At 36.7% G+C, this 21,972-nt stretch overlaps 1 protein-coding gene across 1 annotated transcript in view; it reads right to left on the bottom strand.

Annotated features, from left to right (window-relative positions):
• Positions 1-9,476: 9,476 nt before the first annotated feature.
• Positions 9,477-21,972, bottom strand: part of ZNRF2 (zinc and ring finger 2) — a 91,581-nt gene continuing 79,085 nt past the window's right edge. The window contains exons 4-5 of the mRNA XM_035020831.1: positions 16,800-16,879; positions 9,477-13,405 (exon numbers count right to left, since the gene is read on the bottom strand). Coding sequence (XP_034876722.1) covers positions 16,822-16,879 — 58 coding nt within the window. The 3' untranslated portion in view covers positions 9,477-13,405; positions 16,800-16,821. The remainder of the gene's footprint in view (positions 13,406-16,799; positions 16,880-21,972) is intronic.

The following is a 21,972-nucleotide window of genomic DNA, read 5'->3' as shown; positions in this document are numbered from 1 at the left end:
TTTATAGTCAATTGATTTTCAACAAGGGAGGCAAGATACTTCAACGGGGGAAAGAAGAGTCTTTTCAACAAATGGTGCTGGAACTGGACATCCACATGGAAAAGAATGAAGTTGGACCCCCACCCCTCACATTTTACATAAAAATTAATTCCAAATGGATCAAAGACCTAATGTAAGGGCTAACATTATAAAACTCTTAGAAGAAAACAAGTGTAAATCTTCGTACCTTTGGATGAGGCGATGGTTTTTTAGAGACACCTAAAGCACAAGCAGTCAAAGAAAAAAATTTAGATAAATTGGACTTCATCGAGATGAAAACTTTTGTGCTGCAAAGGTCCCTATCAAAAAAAAAAAGTGAAAAGACAATGCACAGAATGGGAGAAAATATTTGCAAATCATGTATCTGACAAAAGTCTAGAGTTCAGAACATATTAAAAAAATTCTTAAGGGGCACCTGGGTGGCTCAGTCAGTTGAGCATCGGACTCTTCATTTCCGCTCAGGTCATGATCTGAGGGTCATGAGATGGAGCCCTGTCAGGCTCTGTGATTGGCGGGGAATCTGCCTCTCTCCCTTTCCCTCTGCCCCTCCCCCTGCTCCATGCGTGTGAGCACACTCGTACTCTCTCTCTGGAATAAAGAAATCTTTAAAGAAATTCTTAAAACTCAGTAATAAAAAAATAATTTTAAAATGGGGAAAGAATATGAACCAACACTTCTCCAAAGATAAGACAAATGGCCAATAAGCACATGAAAAGATGCTGAACATAATTAGTCAGGGAAATGCAAATCAAAGCCACAATGAGATACTACTTCATAGCCACTAGGATAGTTATGTTAAAAAAGACGGACAATACCAAGTGTCAGGTGAGGATGTGGGGAAATTAAAACCTTTACCCACTGGTGGTGGGAATATAAAATGGTGCAGCCACTTTGGAAAAAGTTTGTCAGTTTCCATGATGTTAAACACAAAGTCGTCATACATCCCACCCAGCAATTCTAACCCAAGGTAATTGAAGACATTTGTTCACAAAAAGACTTGTGCACAAATAAATGCTCGTAGCAGTATTATTCAAGATAGCCAAAAAGTGTTAACAACCCAAATGTCCATCAACAGAATGTGATGTATCCATACAGTGGAATAGTATTCAGCCATTTAAAAAAATGAAGTACTGATATGTGGTATAGCATGGATGAACCTTGAGAATATTACACTAAATGAAAGAAACCAGACACAAAAGGACACAAATTGTATGATTCCTTTTTAATGAAATGTCCCGAATAGGCAGATCCAAAGAGAGACAAAGTAGATTAGTGATTCCCAAGAGCAAGGGGAGAACTGAGCATGACTACTGACGGGTATGGGGTTTCCTTTCGGAATGATGTAAATGTTCTAAAACTAGACAGTGATGACTGCCCAGCCTTGTGAACATTTTAAAAACACTGAATTGTACACTTCAAAATGGCAGATTTTATGGCATGTGAATTAAAAAAATTTTTTTAAAAGAATGATGGCAAACTTCTTGCCTAGCAATTCTACTTCTAGGTACTTACCCAAGACAAATGAAAAAAACCTATGTCCACACAAAGACTTGAAGTGGATGTTCATAGCAGTATTATTCATAATGGCCAAAAAGTGGAAACAATCCAAATTTCCATCAACTGATGAATGAAAAAATGCGGTATATCCATATAATAGAAAACTATGCAGCAAAAGTAAGTACAGAATTACGAATGCATGCTAAACATGGGTGAACTCAGAACACTTTAAATGAATGGATTTTATGGTGTGTAAATTATACCCCCACAAAACTTAAACATAATGGGATAAAGATTTCAACAGACCTTCCACCAAAAGAATGATAGGAATGACAAATGTTAAGATGTTAATATCATTAATGGTTAGGTAAATTCAAACTAAATCACGAGATACCACTACATACCCACGAGAATGGCCAAAATTCAAAATACTGACAACAGCAAGTATTGGCAATAATGTGGGAAAATCCTCACACAGCACTGGGGAGAATGGAAAATGGTACGGTCACTTTGGAAAACAGTTAAGCAGTATCTTAGAAAGTGAAACAAATATTTACCAGAGGACTCAATTATTCCACTCCTAGGTATTTATTGCAGAGAAATGAAATCACATGTTCACATAAAGATTTATGTATCAGTGTTCACAGCCACTTTATTCATAATAACCCAAACTGGAAAGAGCCCAGTGTCCACCAATAGGGGAGTGGCTAACAAACTGTAGTATAGTCATACAATGGGATACTACTCAGCAACAAAAAAGAACTGATTCAAGCAATAACACTGATGCCGCTCACAGATATGCTGAGCAAAACAAGCCTTACACAAATAAAGGACATACTGAATGTTTTCAGCTAATCTACGGTGACACAAGCAGATCAATGGCTGCCGAGGGGTGGACGGTGGATGGGTGGGAATGGGGTGTAAAGGGGCTTCGGGTACCTTTGGAGGGGTGACGGAAGTGTTCTCTATCTTGTGGTGATGGCTGCACAAGTGTATCTATGTATCCAAACTCATCAGACAACACTTACAATGGATGTTTTTGTCGTGTGCAAATTGTAACTTACTGGAGCTTTTAAAAAAAGCTGCGAAGGAAAAAAATCTCATTAGAAATATATCACCATTCTGATCGAGGAACCAGGCCTCTGAAAAATGGAAATGAGCTAACAAATCTGTCTGCCTCTCCTGCCTCTCCTGCAATCCTCGTGTTTGCAGAACTTTCATCTCTTTTCACCTGTTTGAGCAGCACTGACACATACCAAGGCTGGCACCAACATGAAACTGTTAACAGACGCACAGTCACATAAAGTGTTTTCCAAGGACTTTAATAATTTTACGCCTTGACAGATCCGACACAAATGCTTATTCAAGAACTAGGTTTCACACACCACGTTATTTATATATTTGCTATGCCATGCCTCATCACCAGCCTTTGCTAAAAATACTGAAATCGTAAGCTCCCTAAGGGTAGAAACTCTCTTTTTTCCACATCAGTGTCCAGGCAGTGTCTCACACAGTATTGTACTTCTATCCAATGTTCAATAAATATGTGCTACATGAATGAACCCACACTTCAGTTCACCCTGCGTTCCAGTTCAAGTAACTCCCACACATTCTTCTTCAGGCTGAGAAGACTTCAAGATTACCAGCAGAGCTCCGAGAATGAACATCACACAACAGCTACTCACATACTCACAGTTACCTCTAGTGGCTTTCTGGTGATTGTGGTAGGTGTAACAGAATGCCATTTCTGAACTAGTAACTGCCGCATTTTTCATGCCTTTTGTTGCTGGTGCTTATGGCCACTCACTCAGTGACTCACGGGCAGCTGCTACTTCAGGAGGGACAGACAAGAATCAAAAGCAAGACATCATTGCTCAACTTTGATGTCAAAGTTTTTTTTTAAAGCCAAAGGAAGAAACATGAACCTGAAAGCTAAAAGGCTTTTGATTTATCAGAGCCGAGTTCTGGAGGCAGAAAGGGCTTTTAGCAATCTACAAACTTCGGTGTGCAAAACGGAAAAAAAAATTTTTTTTTCAAGGACCCCAACCTGGCTGACACAGGCAATTTATTCTATGAACCACGGAGTTGGAATAGGTAAAGATACAGGCACGGTTTTCTCAGTCAAAAAGAGCCGTAAGTTTGAGCAAAGAGAACTAGAGGGCATGTAGCGAGATGTTAGCGGTAAAGGTCTAGGACATGCTTGGCGCTCCCCGCCCCAAGGGCTGACACTCCATTTGGGGTGTGAGAAAACCCCAGATAAAGTCGTAGACTGGCTGTATACACACCACACACACAACAATTAACTCAGAATCTCTGGTGTGGGGTAAAGGCCTTAACATTTTTTAAAAAACTGTCTTCCCTTCCTACCTCCCAAGTTGATCTAATCTTCAGTCAAGTTTTAAGGATTACTGACTTGCAGGGATCCCAAAGTTGAAGCGTGCAATATACCTCTTTTCCCATGGTGTAGCCATCCTTGTGGACAAACGCCCTGGCAATTCAACCCCTGACTCCTTTTAACAGGGCGCTTGAGCACAGAACTCCACACAAGCAGGGAGCAGCTTACTGAAGACAGCTCAGACTTCACCACTGGTGACTGTCAAAGCTAAGGATTTGAAGAGTCTCGGTTTTGTGAATGAGGGTCTGGTGGACAAGTTTAGCAGTTTAAGCATGGATGTGGTACAAAGTTGACTACTGCTAGAAGGCCTGAAACTCACGCAACTGTCCCCACAGGGCTCTATACAGGGGACAACTCGGACTAGAGCTATTCATCAGCACTGCTTACAATTCCTGTTGGTCACCACAAACACACCAACTCCTAACTATAACACTGCCTCAGTTATTCAGAGCTTGTGCATCTTTACCAAAACTGCAGTCATAACAAAGCCAGTGACATTTGTGAAAGCAAATAAAGAGGATTCCTTAAATCATCAACCTTTTCAAGGTACTTCCGGTCTCACTGAAAAAATTAGGGAACTCTGACTCAGTTTAGTAACAAAAGAGGATTAGCTCTGGTCACGCATTGTACCTAATTAACTTTCAGAGACCAAGGTCTTTACCAGGTTTGAATTATAGGACCTTGAAAAATATTTAGGTGAGGACAGATTAGAGTGGAAAACCAACCTCCCAGAGTCATCTAGACCTATCAGCCCCTGGTCACATATGGCTCTCGAGCACTTAAAATGTGGCTATTTCCAAATACAGATGTGCTATAATATACATCAGATTTCAAAAATGAAAAAAACATCTAAAAATATCTGACAATTTTTATACCAATTACATGCTAAAATGACAATAGTTTGGATATTTAAAGACCTAGGAAGGCCTTTAGCCTTTGCAATGTTTGAACTCCAACAGTGATGAACTGTATGCTGTTTGACCCCCCCTTGATGGATATCCTCTATTTGGATAACAACTATCCTTAACATTTACAGATTTAGTAACACTTTAATTTATAAATGAGCTACCTTAAAATGTTCAGGACATCCAGTTATTTGGTATTTTTCTGAAATATAAATCTCCATTGCTAACAGTATATAGATTGTTTTCAGTTACCCAGCTACTAAATTATCAAGCCAATCAGAAAGAATTTAAGTCTTATACTGACTTTGTTGGGAAGTTATTTTTTGGTCAGGTACTTTTTAACTCTCATAAAATAATGAACACTGAATTCCTAAGTCCATGGAAAAGAACCACACGAGTAAGGCACTATATGGCAGAATTTAACAACGGTCTTAAAATTATGGCATCATTAAGGTGTTGCAGAAAAAGTATTCTCACCTTATTTTACATGAGAAGTCAAATCTTAAATCACGCAATTATATTTTTGAATATAAGGTTTGCTTGTTTTTTTACATTGTAGGACAATTCCCTCTAAGGTGTTAAGTTTCTATTATTCTAACAGGCCTTGCTTTGTAGGAATTCCTGGTCTAGGAAGTTCCAAGTTATCTACCGGTGCATCTTTGAACCAATTCGGAGAAACCTGTCAAAGTTTGGTGTCCCCACAGATGTGCTGTATTAGATTAGGGAATCTGTGAGGAGAACGGACTACCTGACCTAATATAATACAAGGATATCCCAGGGTTTCTGCTGCTTCTCCAGGAACTAAATATAAGCTTATCAGTCCTCTTTTTCTGTCCTTCACTGAACAAAGATAATCATGAAGCACCCACTGGCAACGCATAGCCTTCCAGAAATTAATAAACCTCTTCTGGTCCTCCCCTTGCTCAGCCTAACTCACCTATCGCAAAGTAGCATCCATCTTTCCTGTATACCAAATTCTACAAATATTCTACTTCCAATAATACCTTCCTTCTGCTGTGAGTGGCTAAGAAGACGAGCATAATGCAAAGGGTCTGGGACAAAAGGACCAGAGAGAAAACCTCATATTTCAGAATGCATCTTAGCATTTCACCATGCAAACCTGAGAAAACATGGCCCTATTCCAACAGGCATCTGAAGTTAAGGGGGAATGTGAGGGTGGGGTTTTGGGAGGTCCAACTCAACCAACTTAGATGTCATTGTACTGGTACAGCGTACCCCACTTATCAAGCACTTACTGACTCTTCTAACAGTGTTGGCAACGTTTGTGGCTAGACAACTCCCAAACCCTTACAGCCCCACCCCCCCCACCCCCACGTATATTCTTTTGCCTTCTCACAACTTGCCAACTATTCCTGTCTGGCTTCTTTCTCAAGGCTCTGCCTCCCATTTCAGATCTAATTTCTTTATGTTAGAGTTGGTGTTCTTTATCTCAGGTTCTCCAGGAATATTTCTGACATAATCAGCTTTCCCCAAGTAGAGATATTCTGTCCTTAAGACTCAACCCTTCACGATGTGGAGAAAGTACAGATGGAGTTGTCCTGGTCTGGTCTCTCATCCCCACACATGTAAATGATTACCAAGCTGAGTTCATTTTCCTCTCTAAATTTTTAAGTTCTTCATCTTTCCTTTCCCTATTGTCATTCCTTTAGTTTTGCCTCTATCTTGCCTGAACTGCTATCCATTTTCTAACAAAGTCTCTCTGCCTCTAGTTTCATTCTTCTCTAATCTGATGAGTAAATCTGACTGTCTTTTTCCTGCTTAAGATCCTCCAATTGTGGGGCGCTTGTGTGGCTCCGTCATTAAGCATCTGCCTTCGGCTCAGGTCATGATCCCAGAGTCCTGGGATCGAGCCCCACCATCAAGCTCCCTGCTCCACGGGATGCCTGCTTCTCCCTCTCCCACTCCCCCTACTTGTGTTCCCTCTCTCACTGTGTCTCTCTGTCAAATAAATAAAACCTTAAAAAAAAATCCTCCAATTTTAGTTTGGCACATATATCCCTTCATGCTTTGCTATCTGCTTACCAGTCTAGACATAGCAACTCTCCTAGAATGTCCTGCTTGTATGTGCTATGCTCTCTGCCTTAGGAATACCCTTCCCAAACCTCCCACTGCACATGTCCTTTTATCCATATCCCCTGGAGTTATGTATGATCTGTTCTTAAAGACTTTGTTTCATCATTCTCTTGCCTAATCCAGTGACCTTCCTCACTACCCCTACTATACCTTGTGTACATGTCCATAACAGCAATTACTACTCTTTATTATATGCTTGCTTACTTATTTGCTTCCCCCACTAAAGATTAAGGTCTTAGAGGTTAGCTAGCTTAGATTTCTGTTATTCTTGGTCCCTAACAGTCCACAGAACCAAGTATGCTTAATACAGAATTGCTGGGACAGTAAATCTCTAGATTTTAGCAAGAAGGAAGAACAGAATCCACAATGTCTTCTATTATATATGTAGGTTTCTTAAACGCATCAGCTAAAGTCTAAGACATTACTCTGCTACCTCATGACTGGAGAGAATAACAAAAATTATTTATTCATAGATGGGCACAGATATTTTTACTGTCTATAATAACCCCTAGTATTATTGTCTACTGTGTGTCTGGTGCATACATGTCCCTTTCCCATTAAGCCTCACAACAACCTTGAGGTAGGTAGTAGTTTCTTCACCTCTTTTTATAGGTTTATAGGCAGAGGCAAGGCACAGAGAAGTTAAGCATCTCGCCCAATGTCAAAGAGATAGCAAAACCAGGCAGTCTGGCTCCAGAACTGTGTTCTTAACCACTCTGCTACAAAGCTCAATACCTCTTACATCATGAAAACTGCGCTTCAAAAGATTACTCCTCTTTTTAAAACATAACGTAATATTACCAAATACAATCTAAATTTTTAAAAGTTATGATTACATATTGACAGACCATCCCTCCCCAAAGCTTAAGAGCTCTACTACAATCATATTTCAATTAAAAAATGTACAAATAGGTTTCACATTAGAAATTTCAAAGTAGGGCGCCTGGGTGGCTCAGTCGTTAAGCGTCTGCCTTTGGCTCAGGTCATGGTCCCAGGGTCCTGGGATCGAGTCCCACATCGGGCTCCCTGCTCCACGGGAAGCCTGCTTCTCCCTCTCCCACTCCCCCTGCTTCTGTTCCTGCTCTCGCTATCTCTCTCTGTCAAATAAATAAATAAAATCTTAAAAAAAAAAAAAAAGAAATTTCAAAGTACATTTTTACTTCTGGTTATGGTAATGAAGACCTCTTTGTTCATTACCACCATAGTTGTTTCTCAAGCTATTTTAGACGTTTAACTTAATGGGTGTACAAAAATAGATAAACAGTTAATTCATGGTAACCTTTCAGCAATCAGATAATTGTTTTATTGTAATATACTGTCAACTTCTAGACATTACAGCAGATATGACAAATTCCCTCGAAAACATTCTATTTTCTATTTCTAAATAACAGGATAATTTGGCAAGATCATTTGGAAGTTTTATTTATTAAAATGGCAGTAATTAATTGTTCCATTTTAGTTTAGAACATACTAATACAAGTTGTTCCTAATACACTTTCTATATTTCTTGTGATGGATGCTTCTGATACCTTATTTAATAGGAAAGTACTTTCTAATAGAGGAAAGTAAGAGGTATTACAGAAGAGTCATTGTTGAAACCATGAACAAAGCAATGAATATTATTACTGTGATTTTCTAAGAAACTGATACTCAGTCATTGCAAAGAAATAAAATGTAATGGATTTCTGTAATAAAGACCAATACCATCATCAAATTCCAAAATCTCTTTTTATCTCCCCATAGGGTCTGTTAACTGTATCATATGCACACAGGTGTCCAAAATGCTATTGACTAAAATGTAACCTTTTCAAAATGCTAGCACCAGGTTCACTGGAAAGAGGGCACAGGCAAACTGTACGTTTATAAACATTAAACCATTGGTACCTATCAATCTCAGCATATCAAATCAAAAAGGAAGGCATGAAAATTTATAATAGGAGAAATCAGTCACATATTCTAAGACGTGGGGTCCTGACAGGTGCCTCACAGTCCAGGGCAGAGCTAAGAAGCACAGTGTTGGTTGACAGATACTACAATATCACTTTAAAATTTTTCCTTTATTTCTGGGATGTGAGTTTATGCCATACTGCTCTTTGCTTCTCTATAAACAAGCAACCAACAATTTATCTTATTATTAGCCACTGGTCTACAATTAATGATGGCTTAAGTATCTGAAAATATACCAACCAACCCCCCTAAGTATAGTAATGTTTCAGCTAAAACTTAATATTAACATATCTGGTTTTCTTCAATGCTTTTAGTTCTTTCCAGAGAATCAGCTGAACTTCAAAGACCAGGTATTTCCCATTCAATTCAGGAATTCTGTGATTTAAAAAGAACATTCAGCTTCCTAACTTAAAACACAGCACTCACAGAATATGGCACTCAAAGTACTGCCTGGGTAAGTTATTACCAAAAGTTGTACCCATTCAGCTGTTCCCCAGTAAGAATCACTAGTAGGAGTATTACCACGTAGCAACTTTCTCTAAAGAAAACCAAGGAGCAATTTAGTTTCAGAATGAAAAGATCTGGATAGAGAAGAAAAGTAGACAATAAAACAGATAATTTACTGTTATTCACAATATAGCAAAGAAAAAATCAAAAGTTACACACTTCAAAAAAGGGGTTGTGGGGTGATAGGCCAAAGACAAAATACTGGCATGCTGGAATTTTTTTTTTTTTTTAACTTAGTATCTGATCTGTACAAGAACAAGGGACACTTCACATTTAACACATTGTCAATATGTATTGAGTTCACCTCAGGATAGATCCAACTGCAAGAAAATGGCCCCAATGAACCAGAAGATTTCCTGCAACTAACAAACTGTACTCACAATTAATAAGCAACATTTACCTCTATGCAGTTTTACAAAGTTCTCAATAATCTGATTTATATGGAAACTTGCTCTGTGGAAAAAAATTAGATGGTTTGGATATTATTGATGCATAATATGGATTATCAATCAGATACGAAATTCAATTATTCTTGAATTTTTAGAAAGAGTTTCATGCTTTGTTCGAATGTAGTAGCTCCTTGTTAGGAAATTTCCTTTCTTCAACTCTCCAAGTTAGTATATAAAATTAGGTAATATTTACATTTAATTTATTGTCTTTTTCATTTAAAGAAATATCTCTTAGTCTTGCTATACAGGAAGTTAATTTAAACAACTGCTCTTAAACTTCATTATACCCAAATTTAGAAAGTAAAATAAGCTTTGAAAAGGAATATGCCACTTTCATGTATACATTTTTAACCTGAAATCTTTTCAAAATACATATTGCAAATATGCTAACAGTGCCACACCCTCAGGCATTTTGGGCTACATTCTAATACAGTGTTTAGTGGGTGAGAACTGAAATAACAGTGTAACATTTAAAAGAAATATAAGACTTGCACTAAGAAACCAAAACCCATATAGCATGCAGGTTAACAACATGGCCTTTTAAATGTGGTTCAGCTATCACAAAAAAAATCAGTTATAGAAACCATTATTTATATTTCAATCACAAACACTGCTCTTAAAATACAATCTATATCAGATTTATAACCAGATCTGAAAAACAGAGATTAAGATGAGGCTTAGTCTAATTTCTCTGGCAAAAAGTCAAGAAGTAAGATAGAATAATCTTACTATCTCTTATACATTCTGGCAACAACAACAAAACCCAAAGAGCCAGATCAAAGTAAAACGAGGAGTCAAAATTGGCAATAAACCCATTATGAAGAGTGGCACTAAAGTGAAATTTCAGAACATATTGCTTTCTAAATATGTAAGTGTGATCTTATTGGAAAACATGTATTTACAAAGATTCTAGAAAGCTACCACCAACTTGGGTGTCTAGGTTTATCTTTATTTTGCCTCCATAATATTCAGTTGTCAGTAGTTTCAAGCTACGTACTTAAATATATCTAATGTGATTTTATATCCTACTTAACACTATTCCGTGTCCACGTACAGATTTACAAATATTGTAAGCCACATTATGTAGAATATTGTAATATTTTCCAGAGTAGCAACTTTGACTTTGAATAAAAACCAGAGTATCTGGGCTATAAAAACATTTTCTTTTCAATTTCTCTTTTAGGGAATCACTGATGGAGACTGAACTTAAAATAAAAAAATGCTAACCTCTGTCAATTTTAACAAAAAAGGGATTGCTATAAACAGATTTTAAGTAAATACTGTTCTAGACAAATATAATAATCAAATAGCACTCGACACAAATAAACACTGAACTTTCTTCTAGAGCACAGGGCTCCCACTGTAGCAGCTGCCGCACAGGACCCTATGACAATCAGAGGCTGAGCGAGAGACCGAGAGTACGGTACAGACAAACAAGGAAAAGAGCATAAGCTTAGGAAATTAAAAAGTCCATGAGTAAATCGTATCTGAAAATCAACTTCCAGGAGAATATTAATAGGTAATTACCATAGCCAGAGTTAATCTCTGCCTTCAAGAACGGAAGACAACAAAATAATTCTTACCATAACAATATACCAGTAGTAGAAAAAATGAATCATTCACAGACTCAAAGAATACTTTGAGGCTTCTCCTGGGGGGGAGTGGGTATGTGTCTATGTGTGAAAGCTTTCAAAATTAAAAATGTGAAACAAAATGGATTCGTATTAAGATTTCATAATAACAGAAAAAAATTTAAGGAAAGAATATTTTCCTTGAGGGAAGAGTATTTCCCATAACTGGTTTAAAAAGCACCTATGAAATCATGCTGTCCGTGGTCACAACTGAGGTTTTGGATGCTTTTGTCAATTGCAGCATAACTAAAGGCATTTCACAGCATAACTTTAGGGAAAATGTTATCTGGTCTAGGATCACACAAAAAGCAATGAAAAATTCTTTTAATTGCTTCTAAAACACCAATTTTTCTGGGTAGCAGCAGCTGCTCCTGTACATGCCCTTTCAAAAAATATGAAACAGAAGCAGAAATAGGGAAAAAATTTGAGAATAAGAGTAGCAGCATTAAATAGAAAAGCAAATATTTAAATACAGTTTAAAATAAGGAAACAGTACTGTGCAACTTTCAATTATACCAAGTAAAGTGCACTGCTTAAATGTTCACTGATAACATTTTCCCTATATGATGAAAATATGAAATCTACTTATTGGTATCTTTTTATATTAAAAAAAAAAAAGACATTCACTATTGTAGCCCTGATTGCTCTCTTCCAGTATTTTTTAACCATTCAAATGTATTTTGTGGGAATATTTATTCACATAATTTTGCTTAATACATTTCCTTCTACACAAGACTGAATTTAAAAGTCTCTATAACATTTTCAATTACAGTAATAACACATTAATAAATTATAAATTAACAAAATCTTCATATTTGCTTTAAAAAATCATTTATCAAACACTAACCTCCAGATTATCTGGAAAATTAAAGATGCAAATTGCTATAAATCTGGCACCCCAATTAAATTGATTTTTAAAAGTATATAAAATGTCCCTCAAATTATTCCAAGTGCCATTCAAGAAAATTATATTTTACCCTTTTCATAAGTTACTAAGTTTACAACCTGCTAAACATTCTACCCAAATGTGGGAAAACTGTCTGGAGATGCAAAGCACAATAAAATAATTACATGAAAAGAACAAATAAAAATACCCGTTAAAACAAAGTTATTATAGCTGGCAGCACTTAAAATTGGTAATTTATATATATATATTTTTAAAGTTGCATAGCTGCAAGATGATTCATTACTGATTATTGAGCAGTTTTACTTAAGAGGAAAAAATACATTTAATAAATCGCAATTCAATTTAGTTCATTAAAATGCAATTATGTAACTTGATTTACTCTTTGGACTGCATTCTGGTACTGCTACACCTTTCATTTCAAATATTAATATACTTTAGCTCTCCTATGTAGAAGTCTATTTTCCACTCTTGGGGGAAAAAAAAATTGAAGAACTTGAGATCATGGTCTACATTCAGACAATGTTTTACTGCTTGATTACATTTCTTGGTTTCACATTTAAGACTTTAATTTATAAGAAGTACGTTATGTGGTCTTCAGTTTAAGAACAGATGAATGCAGAAACATTGTCTTGGGGAAAATAAAGTGACCCCCAACTAAAAAACAAGTCAAAACACAACTAGTTGCGCGGCTCTACAGAACTTAATAAAATCAACTTCTAAATCAATTAACTTTGGCGTCTGAATACAAAATGTTTATCAGTGTTACCTATGTAGATGACTATTAAGGGATGTGCAGCATTTTCAAAATCCCTGTGTGTCCTTTATATGCATGTTTGGTACACTGAGTTCTGTGGCAACTGTCCTCTCTTCAGCAGGGTTATCCCCCTGTATGATTGATTGTCCATCTCTGCATTACCAAGTCTCACAGAACTCAGATTTCTGGCTGAATATGCCTGCAGTTTTGTTTTTCTTTTTCCAAAGACAGATCCTCATATCCTCTCAGTTTTTCAAGCATCTTGGAAAGACAAGAAAACCTGTGTAGAAGCAGACGCATAAGGTTTAAGCAGTGGTCCATAATACTAATACAAATCAAAATACAACACCCATTTCCCCAGGAACACTGCTTTACATTGCTATACATTTTCATACACTTACTATTCTAAAAACTCCTAAAATTAGTGTTTTGCAAAAGAACAGATTAAGGACAGAAGGACCAATTAAAGCTTAAAACAGTCACAAAAAATAGCCACCACGTAACAGTCATTCTCCCTCCACAATAAAGACCACACCGAAGTACAGAACACACACAACACGTAACACCTACACACCTATTAACCTTCCCCTAAGTAACTAACAACCTCCAATAAAAATAGTAAACAATTTCCTAACTAATCAAAACCTTAGACTGTTACGTGTATCTATTTTGGGCTGTCCATTAAATTCTTAGGCTGAAGAACATCAGAAATGCTGTATGTGCTGCTATATGTTGCTTTTTTTTTTTAATGTTTTAACAACCAGGACGCCTGGGTGGCTCAGTTGGTTAAGCATCTGCCTTCGGCTCAGATCATGATCCCAGGGTCCTGGGATCGAGTCCCACACTGGGCTCCCTGCTCAGCAGGGAGCCTGCCTCTCCCTCTGCCTGCCGCTCCCCCTGCTTGTGCGCTGACAAATAAATAAAATCTTTAAAAATAAATAAATAAATGTTTTAACAACAATAAATTCTCTTCAAACCCACACGTTTAATCTAAGACAGCAAAAGGGGTGGGAGGAATTTATCATTTGACAAATAAGAGCAGTCAGCACAGAAGCAAAAATTTGAGTTAAGATATTCCATGTCTGTACATTTGTAAAAATGACTCTTCAAGACCCATAGAGACAAATTCCATTGATCTTTTAAAAAATTTTTTAAAGATTTTATTTATTTATTTATTTGAGAGAGAGAGAGAGAGAAACAGCATGAGAGGGGAGAGGGTCAGAGGGAGAAGCAGGCTCTCCACTGAGCCAGGAGCCCGATGTGGGACCGATCCCAGGATTCCGGGATCATGACCTGAGCCGAAAGCAGTCGCTTAACTAACTGAGCCACCCAGGCGCCCCAGATTCCACTGATTTATAAGATTTGTGAGGGCAGCTGCCACCAAACTAAGGTTCTATATATTAAAAAAAAAAAAAAATCAATAAAAAGATAACACTGATACATAAGTAAGGAAACTGAAATGCTGTTTAAGACTAACATGTATATTGACTATGAGATGAAACACATGTTACTTATACCCCATAAGCTCACTGTAACACTAAAGGAAAAATTTAGCTGATTGGATCATGATAAAAACACTTTTAGGACCATAAAATCCCATCTCACATAAAAAAGTTTACTGCCTCTAAAAGACACGTTTTATCTATAGGTGAAAACTTTAGACATATTATCTTGGTATGTAAAATACTAAGATAAAAATTTCATTTTATTAGCACGAGTTTTTAGTACTTCTCTTTAAATGCTTCTATAATTTTAGCTATACTTTTAGTTTATTGGCCCAGACATACGGTTACAGTGAAGATATTCCAAAGCATCCTCTTCAAAACACCTGCTCACCTTGAAATAAAAACATACCTGCACATATACTCAAAATATCACTCCATCACCACTCTTCTTTTATACAGAAATCTTATCCCAATTCATACTTCCAGTGTGTCAAAGTCTGCTCTGAACCACCTCATGGGAAAAGGTTCAAAAACTGACAGTCTGGGGTGCCTGGGTGGCTCAGTGGTTCTGTGTCTGCCTTCAGCTCAGGTCATGGTCCCAGGGTCCTGGGATCGAGCCCCACATCGAGCTCCCTGCTGCCTTCTTCTCCCTCTCCCACTCCCCCTGCTTGTGTTCCCTCTCTCGCTGTGTCTCTGTCAAATAACTAAATAAAATCTTAAAAAAAAAAAAAAAAAGCTGACAAGTCTTCTCATACCCTCCAGCTTCCCAAGGAGTTCCCATTTCCCATGCAGAACCCTACTGTAATTGTGACAGAGGTCTCACTTCGTGCTGCATTCTTACTTCAGTTGCTGTAACGGCTATTCAGTAATCTCAAATCTCCTCTGTCAATACTCTAATCTGCTGCTATTAAATTATCCTCATTAAGGGCAATGATCTGTTTCAGTTTCCTATCTTTAGTCTTAGCCATTCAGAAAAGACTGCTGGCGGTTACCGTCTTAGGTCTCTGAATACAGAGATTCCAACTCCTGAAACAATTCCTGGATTGGCTAAAATGTTCTGCCTGGATGTAAAAACCCAGTGCTTTATGTCATTTCTGCAAGTCTTCTCATAAAAAGCTTTTCATATATACGAAGATATCAATTAAATTAACTACTTTTTCAAAGCTAAATGATGTCATTTAACTCACTTCATGGAATATGGAAAAAACAATAATGAGTTTATCATTCAATTCACTGAACAATTTCAGATAATGCAGGATAAGCAGCTAAATCAGCAGAGCAAAACAAATTCTGTATTTGGTTTAAAATTCATCTTTTTTTTCGCTTTTCCTCCTACTGTATAGACAGGCACTATATAACATGTTGAGGATACTAAGGTGCAAGATTAAACTGAATGAATGAGTACATGATGCAACTTTTTGAAGAAAATGCTCCTACCTAATTATAGCAAAATAGATAAAAACACAATCTTTGCAGCCAATATGCCTGGGTTCAAGTCCCAGTTCTACCAAGAACTAGCTTGACTAGTCAAGTTCCATAACCTCTAACTTTGTTTCCTCATCTGTATAATGGGAAAAGGAATAGCAAGAGTCCTGAGCTCAAAGGGTTGTTACAACAATTAGATGAGTTATTAATAGATGTAAAATGCTTAGAACAATGCGTGGCGCATAATAATGCAACATAAATGTTAACTAATTATGATGATTAGAATTATAATATTATGTTGCATTACCTAAGAACATACCTGTCAAGTTTGGAATAAGAGTACAGAATTTGATTCTGTTTACTAAATGCATGCCTTGGACTATTGTGCATACTGCTTCTTAAAGTTATGAAATTAATTACTCTGGCCTTCAGATTTCTTAGTGGTAAAACAGGGTAATATGTACTGATATGTACATATGTGCAGTACATGTATGAAGTTTATACAAACCATATACTTCATGGGTTTAAGCACTAAACTAAAATTAAATGTGTTTTAAAGTACCAAGAATGGAGAAGTTACTCAATATATGACTTTCTTCTGGAATCAATAAAGTTGTTTTCTATGTATCTTTTCATGTGAGTTTTTTACACAGTAACCTAACATAGTGTCTGGGACACATACACATACACACACACACACACACACACTTCAATAAGTAAATGAATGAATTAAAATGGTGGCTGAGAATGTATAACTCAAGTAACAAGCTTAAAAGCAATTAAAACAGAAAAAGGGAGAATTACCTATAAAACAGGAAGTTGATGCTTAATCTGAAGGGTGCTCAGGGCAAGATCTATTTACTTCAAACCATTCATCTATGCAGCTAGAAAAGAACAAAACCAGAAAAATTGAAACACTTATTGTTTAATTATTGATATCATGACAGCCATAATAAAAATTCTTACTTCTTGACCTTAATATATATTTACAGGAAAAAAATTTCAATATTTTAAGTGAGTATATTTGGCATATGTAAGTAAAAGATAAGGATCTGTTTATTACATTTTGATTTTTTTTTTTGTAACCTCTACACCCAACGTGGGGCTAAACTCATGACCCTAAGATCCAGTGGCATGCTCTTCTGACTGAGCCAGCCAGGCATCCCACATTTTGATTATTCAAAGCAGTTAAGGAAATAACCTTTGCAAAATTATGCTATAAAGTACTTTGAAGTTTAAGTAGAACAACCATTACCAAAAGAGAATCTAAAGAACTAACACTTTACCAATATTCAAAATTAAGTGACAAATCTGGGCAGGTAATTTTCTCCTCAAAATATTCATTCATGCAAATACCATCTGTTCATGTACCTATCAATGTAATCAAAAACAGCTTTTAAATTCTAATTCTTGACAGTACTGCATCTTTTAAATGACTATATTTCAATACTTACATATAAATATAGCCTTTTAATTCTATCCCACTCTACAATACATATACATACACAAATAAAAATACTATCATCCAATTGCATTTATATTTTGTGATTTTATTAGAAGTTAAATATTAGGGTGCATATAATTATCCTCATTATAGATCTGCACTGTTCAGTGCAGTAGCCACAACCCATACGTGGCTATTTAAATTCATTATGATTAAATAAAAGAAAAATGCAGTTCCTCGGTCACACTATCACATTTCAAGTGCTCAAAAGCCATGTGCACGGCTATTGGCTATTCTACTAGACACACAGATATGAAACATTTTCATCACTGCAGAAAGTTTTAGTTCACTGTGATAAATGGTAAGGCCTTGATAAGGTTAAGTAATTTGTCCAACAGCTAGAAAGTTACCCAAGCAGAATTCAAACTGCTCAACATTCTCATTGTTGATAACTGTCAAATCTGCATATGTCACAAAGCTAGAAGGCTTGGCTAATATGCTTACAGGCAAAATTATTATGTATCCTTCTCATATGCTGATAGGATAGTTTGGTGGGTAAAAATAATGGATGAAATTAAAAGGAAAAAAGGTAAAGTATCTCATCCACACAATATTCTTTCAAATATCTTAAAATAACTTCTGTTGCATTAAGACTTTTATTGTCTAAATAATCATGCCCAAATTGGCTTCTCAGCCTGCTCTCTATCCTACTTACTTGGCTCTAGTGGTCCCCTGGTCTACTGAAACATCCCTTAAAATGAAGTACTGAACTGGGGCGCACGGGTGGCTCAGTTGGTTGAGCGTCCAACTCTTGATTTCAGCTCAGGTCATGGTCTCAGGGTTGTGAGACCGAGCCCCCCATGGGGCTCCGCACTAGGTGTGGAATCTGCTTGGGATTCTCTCTTTCCCCCTCTCCCTCTACCCCCACACCCCCCACCAAAAAAAAGTAGTACTGAACAAAATACTCCAGATATATTAACAATTCACAGTACCTATGGGTATTTATTTTACAAGCCATGTAATTTTGACTGACACTGAGAAAGTATCACTGTAATATTCCATAAATACAAACATATTGCAATTTATGTGTCCATTCCTTTACTGATGGACACTTTCAGTGATGCTAGGAACATTCTTATACATGTCTCTTAGAGCTGTGCTACTCGAAGAGTGGCCCACAAACAGTGCTAATCCATGAGCTGTCTGTTACCAGTTCTCAATGAAATAAGGGGCTTTTGAGCCAGAATACCCATTTATTTTGCATCTAACTACACTGTTTTAACTTTTTTTAAAAAATTTAAATCACTGCAAGTCAAGCTCCTTTATTTCATTCTGGACCTGCACACTGAGTAGCAGCACCGTCCTAGAGCACAAGATCAAGAATTCCTCCAGGGCTTATATTTTGGAGTGGAATGACTGAATTGTGGAATATATACAGTACACAGCTATGACAGAGCTATTCACCAAGTATACCAATTTACATTTGTATGTTTACTGACCATTCGGGGTTCTTTTTTTTTCTTCTGAATTGACTTAACTTTTGACAAATTTTCTATTTTGTCTTTTTCTTATAGGTTTATAGGAAGTTATTATCCAAATACTTCAGCTATAATATAGTATACACATTTTTGATGAACCTTGCTTTTTACAAAATCATACACTAAAACTAACAGGGCTTATGGGAAAACCCATGTTAAAGGCAGACCACTCAAACAATACAACCTTGTAACCAGAACAAAGCTGTGTTTGTTCCAGATAAATAAAATACCACTGTAAATACAGGATTTTTTTTAAAAAAGGGTTAAGTTAGCTTGACATAAAGAGGACTAGGGAAGGGGGTGCCTGGCTGGCTCAGTCAGTGGAGCAGGGGACTCTTGATCTTTGGGTTTTGAGTTCAAGCCCCATGTTGGGTATAGAGATTACTTAAAAAAGAGGACTAAGGAAGGATTAATATTAATATGGGGACAAAAGCCTAATGCACAAAATTTGAAAACTATGAATGAAGCAAGCAAGAACTTCCAAAATAAAGCCTGTGGTCTAACTAAACTGGGTGTAAGAATGTTCAGTGGATGTATCAGGCACACCTCATATCCTGGGGTTCAGTTCTAGACCACAGCAATAAAGTAAATATCGCAATGAGTCAAATAAATTTTTTGGTTTTCCAGTGCATATCAAAGTTATGTTCACACTGTACTACTAAGTGTGCAAAAGCATTATGTCTTAAATATATATACACACACATAATTAAATATAAGAAACAGGGCAGAGGACCATTGGGGAAGGGAGGGAAAACTGAATGGGAAGTCATCAGAAAGGGAGATAAATCATGAGAGACTCTTAACAATAGAAAACAAACTGAGGGTTGCTGGAGGGGAGGGGGGTGGGGGGTTGGGGTAACCAGGTGATGGGCATTAAGGAGGGCACCTTAATGTGATGAGCACTGGGTGTTATACACAACTGATCAATTACTGAACTCTACATCTGAAACTAATGAGGTACTATATGTTGGCTAACTGAATTTAAATTAAAAGAAAAAAAGAAAAACATATATAATTAAATTACGTATATTTATAGTAAATTTATTAATTTAATTAAAAAATACTTTATTGCTAAAATAGGCTAACTACCATCTGAGTTTTTAGTGAGTCATAATCACTGATCAGAGATCACCATAACAAATAACTAATGAAAAAGTTTGAAATATTCTGAGAGTTACCAAAATGTGACACAGAGACACAAAGTATGCAAACGCTGTTGGGAAAATAGTGCCAATAGACTTGCTCTATGCAGGGTTGTGAGAAACCTTAAATTTGTTTAAAAAGAAAAAAACGGGGGGAGCTGTATCTGTGAAATGCAATAAAATGAAGCACAATGAAACAAGGTATATCTACACTGTATTCTCCCACGGCCCATTTCCATATATACTTTCATCTGTTTTTATTTGATAGAGCAAACACTAATGTGCTGAGAAATATTCTTTATGAACCAGTACGAAGATCATCTCATTACATTGTCACTGTTCTTCCACTTACCAACTGCAATGAGCTAACTGCATTACAGAAAGCTGCTGAAGGAGAAGCTTGTTTCAGATACCATACCAACAAACTGTTGTTACGTGTACTGAAAAGAACTCAGCCTGAGGTCTAGTTTTCTTTTACTTTTTCACAAATTCATGATGCAAAAAAGTTTTAAATGTTAATACAGTTAAATTTATCAACTTTCCTTTCGAAGTTGATGGGGGGGGTATGTTAGCCCTAAAAATATCTCTTACCAAGAGGTCAAGAACATTTCTCTACATTCTTTTTTTTTTTTTTTTAAAGATTTTATTTATTTATTTGAGAGAGAGAGAATGAGAGAGAGCACATGAGAGGGGGGAGGGTCAGAAGGAGAAGCAGACTCCCCGCTGAGCAGGGAGCCCGACGCGGGACTTGATCCAGGGACTCCAGGATCATGACCTGAGCCAAAGGCAGTCGCCTAACCAACTGAGCCACCCAGGCACCCTTTTTCTCTACATTCTTTCCGACACTTGTAAAGATTTTGATTTCCATAGGAACATGATTAGTCAATTGGGAATTGATTCTTATTTCAACTATAACATTTTTCTACATCAATAACCAACTGATTTGGTTCAGTTCACTGAATTGTTCATTCTTTCTCTACTACTGTAATACCACCTCTGCCAAATCAATTTTTTTATTTATTCATTTACTTAACAAATATTTACATAGTATCCATTACGTGCAAACACTTTCTAAAATTTAACTCATTTAAAACCTCCTAACAACTCTATGAAGTTGGTACTATTGCCTCATTTTATAGACTGAGGGAGGGGAAAGCTAACTACAACTTGACCAAGATCACACAATGAATTAGTGGAGGGGCTGGGACTTGAATCTTGGGAGGAAGGCTTAACTTCCAAGAATCCATGCTTTTAACAACCCCGTGCTATGCTGTCTCTCATATGCACACGAGTGTTTATGGATTCTATTCCTATGCCCTTTCCACACTTGTCTTAATAATAGTCTTATAATGTGTCTGTACAGGGCAAGTCCCCCAGCAGTTTTCTTCTTCGTGAGTATGACTGTTCTTGCCATATAGGCTCTTTGGTCCATGTGTATTTTAGAATCCACTCATAAAATTACATGAAAAAACTAGTTGAGATTTGAATGGGACAATATTAACTATGTAATCTGGGGTTAAGTGACATCTTTATGACATGGAATCTTTCTATCCCCAAGATGGAATACCTCAAATTTTAGATCTTCTATATCTTTCAGCGAAGTTTTAAAATCTTGAGTATCTTTTCTGGGATGCATTCTTAACACAGCTTACAGCCATTGTAGGTTTTGTGGCTGTTAATGTTGTTATTCTATAAAAAAAAAAAAGTTATATTTTCTTTTTTCTTACTGGGATATGAATGCAACTAATTTTCATGTTGAGCTCCTATCTGGCAACCCTGCTAAGTTCTTAATCCCTAAAAAAGAGAGCAAAAGAGAGAGCATGCACGTATGTGCACAGAGCGGGAGGGACAGA

The sequence above is a fragment of the Mirounga leonina genome, unplaced genomic scaffold (assembly GCF_011800145.1).
Source record: "Mirounga leonina isolate KUSES-001 unplaced genomic scaffold, KU_Mleo_1.0 Mir_174, whole genome shotgun sequence".
Taxonomy (NCBI): Eukaryota; Metazoa; Chordata; class Mammalia; order Carnivora; family Phocidae; genus Mirounga; species Mirounga leonina.
The sequence above is the reverse complement of the archived record's forward strand: the minus strand, read 5'-3'. Positions and strand labels throughout refer to the sequence as shown.